This window comes from Natator depressus, chromosome 11, assembly GCF_965152275.1.
Source record: "Natator depressus isolate rNatDep1 chromosome 11, rNatDep2.hap1, whole genome shotgun sequence".
Lineage (NCBI taxonomy): Eukaryota > Metazoa > Chordata > Testudines > Cheloniidae > Natator > Natator depressus.
The window spans coordinates 63,193,829-63,209,338 of NC_134244.1; the positions used below are offsets into that span (position 1 = coordinate 63,193,829).

At 42.3% G+C, this 15,510-nt stretch overlaps 1 protein-coding gene across 5 annotated transcripts in view; it reads left to right on the forward strand.

Moving 5' to 3' along the window:
* The window catches only part of PIKFYVE (phosphoinositide kinase, FYVE-type zinc finger containing), a 99,338-nt gene that overhangs the window by 19,354 nt on the left and 64,474 nt on the right, over positions 1-15,510 (forward strand). For 4 of the 5 annotated variants that reach the window (XM_074968028.1, XM_074968030.1, XM_074968029.1 and 1 more), the window contains 5 exons: positions 6,358-6,496; positions 9,696-9,853; positions 11,041-11,152; positions 13,188-13,335; positions 13,834-14,001. In XM_074968028.1, the coding sequence (XP_074824129.1) occupies positions 6,358-6,496; positions 9,696-9,853; positions 11,041-11,152; positions 13,188-13,335; positions 13,834-14,001 (725 nt within the window). The remainder of the gene's footprint in view (positions 1-6,357; positions 6,497-9,695; positions 9,854-11,040; positions 11,153-13,187; positions 13,336-13,833; positions 14,002-15,510) is intronic. The other variant, XM_074968031.1, reaches the window with a different exon arrangement.

The following is a 15,510-nucleotide window of genomic DNA, read 5'->3' on the forward strand; positions in this document are numbered from 1 at the left end:
GTCCTTAAATGTTCACTTAGGGAAATGCAGAGTGGTGATGCAAAGCCACCCCTGTCTCTGAATCCTGAGAATTTTGCCAAAGACAGCATCCCAGCCAATGAGACTCTCTTGGCATCTGTAGCTTGGGGTCATGCAACAGAGACTGTATGCTTTCTTTTGGCAGACTATGAATTCTGATAGTGCTTAGCATTTAATGTGTTAAAAGCACTGTGTGGGCATCTCCAGCTAAGCAAACAAACCTCCTCATCCCTTTAAGAAGGCTATTCTGTCACTGCTGCAGGAAGTAAAAGGATTAAAAATCCCAGATAAAGTTCAGCAAAACCTGTATTGGGATAGGTATTAGAGGGGACTCTCACTTACTGGATCTCATTAGAACTCCAGCGTATAGCAAACTAAGTGGAATAGTTATGGAATTAACTTTTAAAGTGTTGGGGGAGGCTTTGGGACTGATCTTGGATGGCTGGTTAACTGCTTTATGTGCACTAAAAGCCCTGTGACGTTACAAGTCAGAGATTTTAGGTTCAGTACTGAATAGATTTTACAGGCCGCTTCTTATAATAGACACTTAAATCTTTGAGGACAATGGTTCATTCAGTGGGTTTGATAGCAAAAAGCCACCAACAAACTGCTAGTGTCCCCCCCCCCGCCCGAAACACAGTGTAGTTTTTTCTGATTATGCCAACTTGATCTCAGTCTTACACAAAACCTATCCCTTTAATGGGAGGAATCAATGTGTAAGTGAAGAGTAAAATATTTTTAAAGTGACTTAACAAAAAATGGTGTAACTGAGGAATACTGGAGTAAGGGCTATAAAACCACAATCAACTTGTTAGAGATATGATACAAAGATCTAGAAAAGCCATGTCTACACTCTTACCTTTCCAAAGGTATCCTAGTGTATGAGAGTTGACTGTCATGATATTTTTGAAAGCCTTGTCAAGAGTAACGGCTAAATGTCAGGCACTTAAAGGCCTGATTATTTTTTTATTTCAGCTGTAACTTCCATTGAGTAGGTGTAACTTCAGCAGCTTCCATTGAGTAGGTGTGCAGCTGTATTCTGCCCAGAGCTAGGAAGGTTTCCTGGGTTGAAGTATCCTAAATGCTTAGTCTTAGTGGAATAGTTACGAAGAGCCAGTGCTCGCTCCCTGTGGCATTTGCTCGCTTATCTGCTTTGTTTAACGTTTTGCTATTTCTCACTCTGTTCTGATAGTAGCCCATTTTGAGGAGGAGTCTGTTCATTGCCCCTCCCTTTGACAGTTTTTTCTTTAAAGCCACTTCACATCAAAAATACCCATATTCTGCTCTCTCTCTTTCATACCATATCCCAGCCACCTCAATCAGGGACAAACCCAGACCCAAAAGCAGTGTACAGGCTTTGAGATTGCCTCTTCAGACCCTCAGAGGAGATCTCACTTTTTTGTGACAGGTTTCAGAGTGGTAGCCATGTTAGTTTGTATCAGCAAAAAGAACGAGGAGTATTTGTGGCACCTTAGAGACTAACACATTTATTTGGACATAAGCTTTTGTGGGCTAAAACCCACTTCATCGGATGCATGCAGTGGAAAATACAGTAGGAAGATATATATAATATGTACAGAGAACATGAAAAAAGGGTATTGCCATACCAACTCTTAACGAGACTAATCAATTAAGGTAGGCTTTATCAACAGGAGGAAAAAAAGCTTTTGTAGTGGTAATCAGGATGGCCCATTTCAAACAGTTGACAAGAAGGTGTGAGTAACAGTAGGGGAAAAATTAGCATGGGGAAATAGTTTTTAGTTTGTGTAATGACTCATCCACTCCCAGTCTTTATTCAAGCCTAATTTAATGGTGTCCAGTTTGCAAATTAATTCCAGTTCTGCTGTTTCTTGTTGGAGTCTGTTTTTTGAAGTTTTTTCTGTTGAAGAATTGTGACTTTTAGGTCTGTAATTGAGTGTCCAGGGAGGTTGAAGTGTTCTCGGGCTGGTTTTTGAATGTTATAATTTTTGACGTCTGATTTGTATCCATTTAGTCTTTTACGTAGAGACTGTCTGGTTTGGCCAATGTACATGGCAGAGGGGCATTGCTGGCACATGATGGCGTATATCACATTGGTAGATGTGCAGGTGAATGAGCCCTTGATGGTGTGGCTGATGTGATTAGGTCCTACGATGGTGTCCCTTGAATAGATATGTGGACCGAGTTGGCAATGGGCTTTGTTGCAAGGATAGGTTCCTGGGTTAGTGTGTGTTGTGTGGTGTGTGGTGCTGGTGAGTATTTGCTTCAGGTTGGGGGGCTGTCTGTAAACGGGGACTGGCCTGTCTCCCAAGATCTGTGAGAGTGAGGGATCGTCCTTCAGGATAGGTTGTAAATCCTTGATGATGCGCTGGAGAGGTTTTAGTTGGGGCTGAAGGTGAGGGTTAGTGGTGTTCTGTTATTTTCTTTGTTGGGCCTGTCCTGTAGTAGGTGACTTCTGGGTACTCCTCTGGCTCTGTCAATCTGTTTTTTCGCTTCAGTAGGTGGGTATTGTAGTTGTAAGAATGCTTGATAGAGATCTTGTAGGTGTTTGCCTCTGTCTGAGGGGTTGGAGCAAATGCGGGTGTATCTTAGAGCTTGGCTGTAGACAGTGGATCATGTGATGTGGTTTGGATGAAAGCTGGAGGCATGGAGGTAAGTATAGCAATCAGTAGGTTTCTGGTATAGGGTGGTGTTTGTGACCATTGCTTGCTAGCGCTGTAGTGTCCAGGAAGTGGATCTCTTGTGTGGACTGGTCCAGGCTGAGGTTGTTGGTGGGATGAAAATTGTTGAAATCATGGTGGAATTCCTCAAGAGCTTCTTTTCCATGGGTCCAGATGATGAAAATGTCATCAATATAGCGCAAGTAGAGTAGGGGCGTTGCGGGACGAGAGCTGAGGAAGCGTTGTTCTAAGTCAGCCATAAAAATGTTGGCGTACTGTGGGGCCATGCGGGTATCCATAGCAGTGCCGTTGACTTGAAGGTATACGTTGTCCCCAAATGTGAAATAGTTATGGGTGAGGACAAAGTCATGGAGTTCAGCCACCAGGTTTGCTGTGACATTATTGGGGATACTGTTCCTGATGGCTTGTAGTCCATCTTTGTGTGGGAAGTTGGTGTAGAGGGCTTCTACATCTATAGTGGCCAGGATGGTGTTTTCTGGAAGATCACCAATGGATTGTAGTTTCCTCAGGAAGTCAGTGGTGTCTCGAAGATAGCTAGGAGTGCTGGTAGCATAGGGCCTGAGGAGAGAGTCTACATAGCCAGACAATCCTGCTGTCAGGGTGCCAATGCCTGAGATGATGGGGCGTTCAGGATTTCCAGGTTTATGGATCTTGGGTAGCAGGTAGAATACCCCTGGTCAGGGTTCTAGACATGTGTCTGTGTAGATTTGTTTTTTTTGTGTGTTCTGTAGATCAAACTATTTTCTTCTAACAGTCGGAACTGATCAGAGTCTAGTATAAAGTCATTGTGTAGATATGCTCCCTCTAACCCCTAGGTATTTATGACTTTGCTGAGAATATCTCTAAACTTTCCAGAGTTCATTAGTTACTCAGTCATTTCCCTAAAAAGTTATTAAATAGTCTTTCAGATTACATTGTTAAAAATGGCATTAGGTCCCAAAAATGCCTGACACGTTAATTAAATGCATGCTCTCTCTGCAATGCACTGTGGCATTTTTAGTAGAATGACAGCGAATTAATAATCAACTGTGCTAGCCAAAGTAGTGCCATGCTCTGTTTTGAGGGGTATTAAGGCTGCCTTTTGCACTTGTCTCCTAATTGTCTGTTGCATTGAACAGGCAAATATAGCTAATTGCCTTAGCTGCTATTTGACTGCTAACTTGACTGAATTCCATTTCTAACTCATTGGGCATATGAATAGCCATTCTAACCAGCTATTTGATATAGATTTTATTTTCCAGTCAAGATAAGTGTATATTGCTGAAAATAGGAGGGTCATACAAGAGACTATAAAAGATGTTCTTAGAGGATCCAAGTCTGCCACAGTTACGATGCCCACAAGTGGTCCCATTGAAATCAATTGAACTACTCTATGTAGTGAAGCAAATAGGGTTTCAGAGGCATAGAGGTGAAATGACTTGCTCAAGGTCACCCAACAGGCCAGTGGCAAAACTGGGAATAGAACCCAGATCTCCTGAGTCCCAGTCCAGTGCGCTATCCACTAGGCCCCAATTCAGGTATATACAATCAGGTTTTGAATGTAATCGATGGTGACAAAGTTTTGATACGAATGTCCATTTAGCTAGCTGGTCATGTTTGTGTGGTTTTATACATACCTACATAAATAAAACAGTTATGCTTTCTACAGCTAGATGGCATAGTTAAACTAGTTCTTGTAAAACAATTGACTAGTACTAGAAAACATTTGATATGTGAAGTTGTTAAAATTGTATAACTTTTTTTGTACTGATCTAAATGATCGGTTCTTGAAATGCTGTTCACTCATGTGACTAGGAATATAACATCTGCGGTAGCTGAAGGCTATTAGCAATGACAGCCTTAGCTGTATGTCAGAGGTATGCTGTGACACATTGCTTATATTGGCCAGGAAAATGCCATTAATTGTCCTTTAAATGTCAATTGTTGAAGTACCAACGTGGCTTCTCTTGATCCTGACTCGCTCATTACCTAAATTGAGCCTATTAATGTAGACTTTTCCGCTTTATCTTTCAAACACTTCAACAGGCCAGTACTACTGATTGAAAGACTGCTGCTTTTTTATTCTATTGCTTGTTTTTTTTTTTTTTTAAAATATAACTTCAGTGTCCACGTTCTTACAGTTTCACGTTCCATTAACTTCTGTAGTCTGCATTCCCTAGCTATCTAATAGTTCTAGAGTAAGGCCAAAAGGACTACCAGATCATCAATTCTGACCTCTGTCTCACAGGCCACCAGCAGCATCCGCACGCCAAACCCAACAACTGAAATTAGACCAAGGTATTACAGCCTTTAGGAGACTAGACTATTATGTGCCCCAGGCAGAGACTAGGAGGGACTGCGATACACCAATACCAAAGGCCCCTGAAATGGCAGGGAATTGATTTAAATGAGAGAATCCTGGTAAATGACCTGCACCCATGCTGCAGAGGAGTCACTGCCAATCTGACATGAACAACAAATCCTCCCCAGCCCCATATATGACAATCAGTTAGAGCCTGAGCACGTGAGCAAGAACCCGCCAGCCAAGCACCTGAGAGGAAGCTCGGTACCACCTCCGAGCACTGGCCCACCTTATCCAGTTTACGATCTCCAGCTGTGGTATCGCTGCTGTTCCAGAAGGAGACCAAGAAACCCCAGACTGTGCTGGGGTTGGGGAAGGGAGAGAATTCCTTCATGACCTCTGCAGGTGACCTGAAACATGAGATTTTGAGGATATCGAACATGAACCAGATGGGACCCCTCTGCCCCACACTGTCAGCAGGAGCCCTACGAGTCCCACTTATAAAGTGGTCTAGCTCTCTTAAAACTATGCTTGTTTGCCCCCCACAACGTCTATTGGGAGGCTGTTCCAAACCCTCACTTCTCTGATGGTTGGAAACCTTCTGATTTCCAGCCTGAATTTGTTCACTGTCAGTTTGATTAACATGTCACTATCTGTCCTATAATTCATAGCTTATTCCTGAAAAAACTTAATGCACTAAAAGATTGTAATGCCTAAAAGAGGACAGTTGCACAATTCTTCCCCTCCTATAAAACAAACCAAAACCCTACCAGGAACCTGTTTTAAAATCACTTTTTAAACTAGCCTAAGTTGGGTATTGGTCCCATAAAGAACTCTCATTTCAAAATGCATTACTGTGAAGTGGTTGGGGAAGAGAAGATAAAATAAAATATACTCTGGGTCAGTCTGAGGCGTCCCAAAGCTGTGGGATGTTGAAGAAGAGGATATATTATATAGTGACAAAAAGCAAATGTATCACCATTTTGTGAAACTGTTGAATGCGTTATTCACTGGAGTTTGGGACTTGACCCTGTGTTTGGAAACAGTTGGGTCCAAGGTTGATTTTTTTTCCCTCCCCCCGACCCCCATCCTTATGGGGAGAAAAAAAACCACTTGGCTCAAATAGTCCTCCTGATGTGAAGCTGTTCAATATGAACTATTTTGCCTGTTAACATCTTTTATAATATAGAGATTCCATGTAATCTTCCCTGTATTGCAGCCATCTTAAAGTGTCATTCCCCCACCTCTCCCAAATTAAGTGCTGCTTTGGAAAGCTAATGTATGCTAGCACATTGCTTAAAGATTCTTGAAGCATGTTGTAAGGTCACAGCCTGTTCTGATAAAGTTTTGTTTATGAGGGGTTTGCAGACTATAAGTATTTTCTCTTTCTCTCTCCAGATCGGCCAGCATTACTAACCTGTCACTGGATCGGTCTGGTTCACCCATGGTGCCTGCATACGAGACATCCGTCAGTCCCCAGGCTAATCGCACGTATTTGAAAGCAGATGCCAATGAGGATGAACGAAAAATTCTTCTGGTACAAACTAGATTTTTGTTGTCTTCCATTGTGATAGCAATGTGTTATGTGTGTCTGTCTTTCTAATGCTTTCTTTGTGGTACATGTTGTGGCTCGTGTGTGAGTGTGTGGTTTTTTAAAATGATCCTTGACTTTTTTTCCTTATGGGTTAGCAAGTTCTAACTGTAAATAGTTGTTTTAATGTAAAATAGTTATCTAGTCATTTGAACGAGTTAGAGACCACAGCTAATGTTAGAAGTTTTGAAATTTGACCTTCTCCCTATCTGCTTTGCTTGCAGAGTTAATGTAACTTTTCTCATAGGAAGTAGCACTAATGCATTTGTTCCAGGAAAAGCAATCAAAACCAGTAGCACAGCACTCTGGAGCAATCCTGTTATAAAACATTCTGTTCTGTGTGTTGTGAGAAATACTATATAAAACTAAAAAAAAAAAAAAAAACCCCAAATCCCAAACCCTTGTTTACATACTTAACGTTTATAAAATCAATTAAAATGGAGGGAGGGGGGAGATGTTTCATTTAAAACTGTCCAAACTGCATAACTAGTGTTGAATCTTTCTGGATGTCTGTTACCATTCAAAACCAATAAGGTCAAATCTTGTACTAGCACTGTCTCCCTGTGGATTGCATATGTAAGGGCAGAATTTGATGTTTGGTGGTGGCTCACCTTTTTATTGTAGAGCTTCCACATTGAAGTAAGCTTTATAATGAGACAATTTCTTCCTTTCAAGGAGAATGCTGTAGCAGATATGCTCTGCAGAAGGGATCTAGGAGTGTCAGGGAGAGTAGGGGAACAGTTTAGGATCTTATTCAGTCTGGGGGACAGAGACACTAACAGCTTAAACGTTACAAATACAGCTTGGGACAAAATAGTCAAAGCTGTTGTGTCTTCACTTAACTTTAGATCTGATTTTTAGAATTGTTGCTTTTATGCAATAATTTAGGATGTCATAATTGCTTCTTGTACTACAGGAACTGTCCTGAGTCCCTGTCAGGTCATAATACTCTTAAGTGGTGCATTGAATTGACTATACTGTGATAAAAAGTTAATGGCCTTTGCTTGCAAAGGGGGAGTTTGACAAGGTGCAGGAGCACTGGAATTCTGAATGAAATCCATGCACGCTTCCATAATCTGCAAGCTAAAATCCTAGAGTTTAAAGTGTTGTGTTGTTCTGCCACTTGATTTCAGTCTAAAACACAAAGCAATATTAAGATGACTGAATTCTACTGAATCAAATTTTATATACTCCTGCCATGGCAGGAGTGACGTGCTTTGTAGCTGACCACCCAAAAACATGCAATGCACTGGACAGGCTAGCATGGGATGCACAGAACTGGAGTCAACCAATCAGTGGGACCTGGTTCCTGTAAGATGAAGCCAAGGGGGATAGAAATTTCTGGGGCAGATATAATAAACCTGTGCACACAAAACTGGGTTAAAATCATAGAATTTTTTTGGGGGGGGGGGGCGGGGGGGAGATAGGGAGGATCCTAAGGAAACCAAACTTTCCTGGCAAACTTGTCATCTCAGCAAAAGGGTTAGACGAGAGGAATGCTGATCAGATTTGATAAATCACTCAATTACTTTAATTTTTAAAGGGGTGAGGAACTGGGTTTGCTTATGGTGTATGAAGAGGCATGTAGTAGAGTCCTGGCTGCTTTTTTTTGTGTGTGTGTGTGTGTGTGTGTGTGTGTGTATTTATATATAATCAGGAATGTTGAATCTAGTCTTGCTCTGGGAGATGATATTATGTCTTGTGAGCTTTTTTAGCCCTTTGTTTGAAGGTGTGTGTGTTAAACACACAATCCTAAAAACTGTCCTAAACGGAGATTAACAATAAAAATAAAAACGCTTGACGTCTAAATGAAAATCACTTCCTCTCTCAATCGGTTTACTTGATAACTAATGTCATAATTCTACTGGTTCTGTGTGTTTACATAGTCTTCCGGGGGAGGGGGGGGACCCTACACTTCTTTAGGCTAACTTTATGCATCATGTAGTAGCAACTAAAGAAACAATCCCAATTCTTTCCTCTCGTCCTCTTTGGGCTGTTTCAACACCTGCAGATCTTTTCCTGTGGTGCATGTCCTTTCAAACATCCGTCCACAAGGATAAGAGCACTGTCTGGGTGTGCTGGTGGGGAAGAGTTGTTCTGGCCTGCAGAGACATAGCCATGACCAATGTAAATGTTAGGTAGGCTACAGCCATACTAGTGTCAGGCGGTTTTATTACAACATGATTCAAAGTTGTAGTGTAACTAACCAACACATCAGACCCTGTGATTCAGAGCTAGTCTAGCACCAGAAATCTGTGGAGAGAACCTGAATCGTGGGGTGTGTGGAAATCCTGTTCATGGATGTCCTGGGCCCTTGGTTATGTTAACTGGAAAGTGAGGTCCTAGAAGTGTCTTACCATGCAGAAAACTAGCTTTGATTGCCCAGCCGTGGCTACTCTTATGGAGGTGGAAGTACAGGTAAAGGAGTGTTTGCATCAAAATGGATGGAGGCCTGAACCTTAAGGATTCAGAAGGGGGTACAGAAGATTGGAAGTAGGGATTAAGTAGTGTGATTTGGCCTCTCAATTGGCAATAAGTGGAGATGGTGGAGAGGCATTCGTCCATAGAAATGGGATGGTAGAAGTTACTTGAACAAAATGGCAACATAGAAAGCATCATTCTCAAAGGGAATCTCCTTAACTAGTTGACCAAAGAGAGCTCTGAAAGAGGCTTGAGTGCAGCATTCAGGTCAACAGCACAGAATGTTCAGAAGAGCATTTATTGCTTTACCTGAAGAAAGATTCAGTGTTCCTTGGTCTTCTACATAGCCCCCAGTTCCAGGGGGCTGGAAGAGGGAGTTCAGCATGGTAGCTTTACTGTTAGGAAAGTACTTGCCTGACTTACACAGTGAGCTTTTGCATTGTTTGACTGTATGTATAAAATATTACTGCAAAAATTCTTCCCTTCTTTCTGAATTGATCTTTGCTGCCTCATTCTCAGTGTATAGGATCACTTGCTGTAAAAGAAAGGACTTAAATAGCAGCTGATGTACACTGCTTATTTAGAAGCAAATACATAATGGCTTCGACTTTACTCTTATTATTGGAAGGCTGTTGCTCAGGAGCCAATTTGAAGGCTTGTGCTGATGTAGCTGCAAGGTCAGTCTTTCTAAAACCCTCCGTAACTGTCTCTCTCTCTCACACAGGACTCTGTCCAGTTAAAGGATTTGTGGAAGAAAATTTGCCATCACAATAGTGGGATGGAGTTTCAGGACCACCGCTATTGGCTGCGGACCCATCCCAACTGCATTGTGGGAAAGGAACTAGTCAACTGGCTCATCAGAAATGGACACATTACCACAAGGTATTCCTGATATTTAAAAATGCTTAAATTAAACCCATCTGCCATTGCACTCATTGTCGGTGTTGGTTGGCATGTGTGTAAATTTTTCCCCCCCCAGTGGTATATTCCCCCTTTAAAGTGAGTGTGCATGTGTATCAGTGGATGGAGAGAGGAAATGAGACTCTGATCTCCTCCTCCTCCTCCCCCCTTCCTCTGAACAAGGGAAAGAATGTCTTTAGCTCATTTGCTAATTCTGACAGCACATAACTTAATGAGGGGGCAAGTCGAGTCAGAAGCTAGGGCAGACGACTAGCCCAAGGGAATGGAGTTTCCCAGTGGGAAGGGAAAGGTAGCTGGGGGGCCGGGAGGGAGCAGAATGGGAGTAGCAGACTGAAATGGGCAGAGGGGACAGTGAGAGAATGGTAATCACTAAAACTGGCACGAGACTACTGTTAAGAATGTCTCTGTTTTTGGAACACTGTGCTCTGTTTCATAATTGCTGATCAGCTCGTTCTTAAAGGTTTCCTAATGTTGGTTGAACTAAGCCAGGCCTTTTGGGTAGATGCTCTAGTGATAGTCTCCACTTTTAAATAATGTAACCTCCGTCAACAAAAGATCAGATCAACTGTGCTGCGTGGATATTGCAATTGTGTTTCTTAGCTGCACGAGCACAACCTTGCTGCTATAGCTGGCTGGCCTGGGGGTGGGTTTCAGGACCCCTCTAACTATTTGTAGGCTTTGGATGGCCCCAAGATCTAGGGATAACTGGGTCTGCAATGTAACAGCTTACCATCCCGTATAGCACTGTATGTTTGCCTTGCAGTGCTGAGGGCTTGTAAAGGATTATCCCTATCTTGCTGAGTTAAGAAGGGCAGGAATCGAGATGATTCAAGCCTGCACAGCATGGGCCTGAGTCTTCAGCGGTGCTGAGTACCTACAGCAAGGAGTTTGGGGGGGGGGGGTGTTCAGCACTTCCAAAAATCAACAGCCAAACATATAGGTGGGGAACACTTGCATTCCTGGCTCTAGTCATGTTTTCAATCCACTATCTCACCAAATTGTCTCTAAATAAGTACCTTTTCTCTAACAAATAATGCAAAATAAAGGAGAGCTAAATTATGCTTTTTTTGGGTAAAAGTTTGTACTGTAAACCATACACACTTATAACCAGACTCTTAATACTCGCCTGTCTCTTATTCTGCCCTTAGAGCTCAAGCCATTGCAATAGGACAAGCACTGGTAGATGGACGCTGGCTGGATTGTGTCAGTCACCATGATCAAATCTTTAGAGATGAATATGCTCTGTACAGACCACTACAGGTACAGAAACCTTTTCTAGCTGCCATTGGAATGCCGATTCAGTTGTGACTGGCGAACTGTTGTCACTTTCCTTCCTCTGTATGCTCTGCTAGCTCCTAGGGTTCAAGAGAACTAGGCCTAGCTTGCCTCATGTTCTCTGTACTCGTGGTGCTGTCCCTGTGCCAGCTGCTTCTGTCTTGTGTTGTGAGTGTGTGGAAATACTCGTAATCTCATTAAACCAATGTAAACTAATTGAGTTAAGGTCATACAGGAAACTAGGTCAAGCACGGAAGCTGTGATGCTTCCTCTGTGAGGAGAAAAAGTGGCCACACCTATGTTAAGTTAAAAAGGAGGAGGGGTTCTAAAATCTCCGATTGCATCAACAAAAGTCTAAAGTCACAATGGTAAGCACATTCCAGTGTGGCTTCTGAATAGCATAGCCAGTATTCAGAACAGCTGTCACACTCTAGGAGTAGATGTCACTTGTGATACAGCATGTAGCTTTTCCGGAAAGGGCCTTTGTCTCTTTGAACAATGACATCTTTGACAAGTTCTTCATAAAGACTTAAAAAATACACCATCGTTCCAACTCTTAGACAATATTTTGGGAAATTAATTGCTTAATTCCTGATCAAAAGAAGTTGATGGGTTTAGGAAGAGATTGAATTCCCTAATTTACTTATTGTTGCCAGTAAAGTATCTGAAGACTTTGCGTAAAGGGTTTCTCCACCCTGGTATATAAATGGTCTCTCTTTATTCTGAGCCTGAGTTGCAGTGTGGAGAAAGAAAATCAGGGCCCCAGTAAATGAGAAGTGACTGAAGATTCTGTCTGGGCTCTGGCATTGTCCTGCTTGAGATATGCTGAGGTGTAAGATCTGCCAAAACCATTAGTTTTTGTCTTCATTCATGCTATGACTTCTACCAGTCAAGAAACAACAGAAAGTTTTAGTTATAGTTGGTCGTATATAGTCTGCAATTCATGATTAACTTGTGGTTTACCGGTCATGCTCTTGTATGATCTCTGATCCTGTAGTGTGTAAAGTCAGCAGGAAGTTGCATCTGGCTCTCCTCTTGTCTATTTCTGTATAAATTGGGAGTAACTCAACTGAATTCAGTGGAGTTAAACTGGTGTCAGGGAATTTGTTTTTGCAGCAATTGCATTAGTTTCAAAGGAGGAAATTCTAACTAGAACTGCAATTCCTTTGGTGACTGGAAATTTCTGTCTTGGGGGCGGGGGGGGGGGTAGATTGAAGTTGCTGTCTGCTCTCTGGGATTCCCTGCCATCAGATCCCAAGGCCTTGCTTCACAACAGTTTCTCTCTTGATTTAGAGGGCCAAACCTGGCTTTCAACTGAATCAGTTAGCCCCACTTGATTTGGTCAGTCACAGAATTGTTCAAGGGGCTAAAAGTGCATGTCCTTCTCCCAGATCAGCATGGTCAGTTTATGGGGGTAAAGTATAGAGTTTGGCAAACCCCTTTGCTCTAGTCCTAGCGCTCAAATCTGTGCAGGCTCTTAACATGTTGTGGGGGTGAATAGAAAACTTGCAAGTCTTTCATTTGCCTCAATCATAGAATATCAGGGTTGGAAGGGACCTCAGGAGGTCATCTAGTCCAACCCCCTGCTCAAAGCAGAACCAATCCTCAATATTTGCCCCAGGTCCCTAAATGGCCCCCTCAAGGATTGAACTCACAACCCTGGGTTTAGCAGGCCAATGCTCAAACCACTGAGCTGTCCCTCCCCAACATGATTGACTTGTGAGAGTGGGGTGAGGTGCCTGGGGGAAGAAGCAAAGACTGATGTGGGCAGAGTAAAGAGGTACTCGCTTCCTGTCCTAAACAGTTGCTGCCCCCCCCTCAAGTGGTGGGTGGTTCGGTGATAAGTTTATCCCACTGTGTGCATACATTTACTTTTGTGAAGTGCTTCAGGCTGCAAGACACAATATAAACGTAAGTTGTTGCTGTTTTGATCAGTGCATAGTGGTGCCTTTCTAAAGCAGCTTAACATCCCAGAAGGGCTGAAGAATTAAATTTACTTTCTCTTTTCCTGATCTCCCAGAGCACAGAGTTCTCGGAAACCCCCTCTCCAGACAGTGATTCGGTGAACTCCGTAGAGGGGCACTCCGAGCCATCCTGGTTCAAAGACATCAAGTTTGATGACAGTGACACAGAACAGATTGCTGACGAAGGGGAGGATAACTTGGCCAGTGAGTTTCAACTGACTCTCTTCCATCTTCGCATGACAAATTAACATAACTCTCTCTCTTTGTGTGTGTGTGTGTAATGGAAGTGAAAGTCCTACTTTGCTGGTAGTAGCTGTAAGGTTCCAAGTAAACTAAAACCTCACTAGTTCTCCTCTTTCTTGTGGTGGTTACAGTATTTTCTAATCAGTTTGTAAAACTTGATGTTTCCAAATTAGTATAATCTCTCTGGATTACAGTAGCACAGATGGACTAGTTCAGGGTGTCAAGACAGACCCTGTCCTAATGTTCACTTGGGTTTTAAAATAAATCTATAGAACTTCCTTCCAACACTTAATCTTATCTTGAAGTGTACAGATTTAAGACTGAAAATACTGTATCCCTTTTAGTATTGCACACTGGGCTTTATGTATTAAAGACAATTTTTCTCCTCTCCAATACCCTCATGATACCCATTTGAACCCCTTTCCTCCCTGTATCTTCCCCCTTACCCAACATTAAAAGACTCCGCCAGCCCTAGCAAGCGCACATCAGTCAGCAGCTTCCAGTCCGCAATGGACAGTGACTCAGCCGCTTCCATCAACCTGAACGTGGAGCTGGACAACGTGAACTTCCATATCAAGAAGCACTCCAAGTACCCACATGTGCCCCCTCACCCTGCTGACCAAAAAGGTACGAGGTAGTCACCAGCTGGAGTTGCACATGATGGAGAGCGGTGCCCTGACACTGATGAGTTTACCCACTACTACCTGTAGTTGTCTTGTTGATGGGTGTATATATGAGATCTTTTTAGTTAGCCCACCTGCATACGTCCTCTTGACACGATTACCTTTGTAGGGGTGCTCAGAATAAACCAACTATGCCACCTTCTCTGAAGAGCGTGCAACTTCTTTTGTGGCTTTTCTCTTTGCAGTTGGAGGATACCAGGCTACCTCCTCTCTCTCCTTTCACAGCATGGCAGTTCCAGACATATTGTCTTGTTCATCTAACTGGGACAACATCATAAGTGTGTATGTTCCAAAAAGATTCCCATCTGGCCAATTTAAGGTGTGATTATTTAAAAAAAAAAAAAAAATCAGACTGCCACTTTTTTTAATCACCATTAGTGATGGAGAAAACTTAATCCCTCCATCTCTCCATCAGTTTACCACTGTTGGTCCAATTATCCTTTTATAAAATGCATTGATTAACAAATCTAATAGTCAAACTGCTGAGTAACTCTTAAATCTCTTCTATAAATGAATGCTAAATTGGAATGTGAAAAGGCATGTGAAATCTATTTGAAAATATCACCTATTCTCCCATTCTATTATAGTATACTGTGAACCAGACTATCGCTGACTGAAACAAAGTCTGGCCCACTGTTTTTGTTTGCAAATAATTGGTGGCTCCTTTAAATGCTGGGGTGGCTCTTTATTTCTGTTCTCCTTTCCCTTACCTGCAGCTTCAACAGCTTTGCAGATTCCTGTCCTTGGTTTCTTCAAATGGGCATTTAAAAGTCTTTGATTATGGAGTCTGTCCACAGTTCTTGTAAGGTTCACTAGCAGAGTAGAGGATCTTTAATTGGGATGCTCCTAATGAGTGCATCCCTCAGTTGTCAATGTAAATACAATGGAAAAGTTTCTGTTGGGGTGAATTAGGACAGAAAAGCTTATTTTTTTTCACTTGTTCACAGATGGTTTGCTCTGAAAAATTTTCGGTTGGACAGAGAATACTGGAAGCTTCAGCCTAAAATGAGTTTGATGCAGCAACTGTTAGCAACCAAAAAATGAAAAAGCCCCTTTGGCAGTGGGCTAACCTTAAATTCAAGTATCTACAGCAGGCACTGCTGGTACCTGCTAAAGTCTGTCCAGAAGGAAAGGAAAATAGGTGTATTGTAAAAATGAAAGTGCTGAAGGTACTTTCAAAAGCGGAGTGCCTTTATATTCGATAATAGCCTAGTTTTGTCTGATGTTATGACCCCACCTTCTTCCCCTCAAAAGATTATCAGCAGCATCCATTGACTTCACTGACCATTATGGGCACAGCTTACTATGTGGGTTCCTAATTTAAGGCATTTAAGCTTGAAAATCTTGTCCACTGTACCTTATTCAGTATATAAAACTAGATATTTGAGAGCAAGCACACACAACTGGAATCAAAGATAAGCCATCTAATTCACAGTGTACAGTAGCTGGGGCA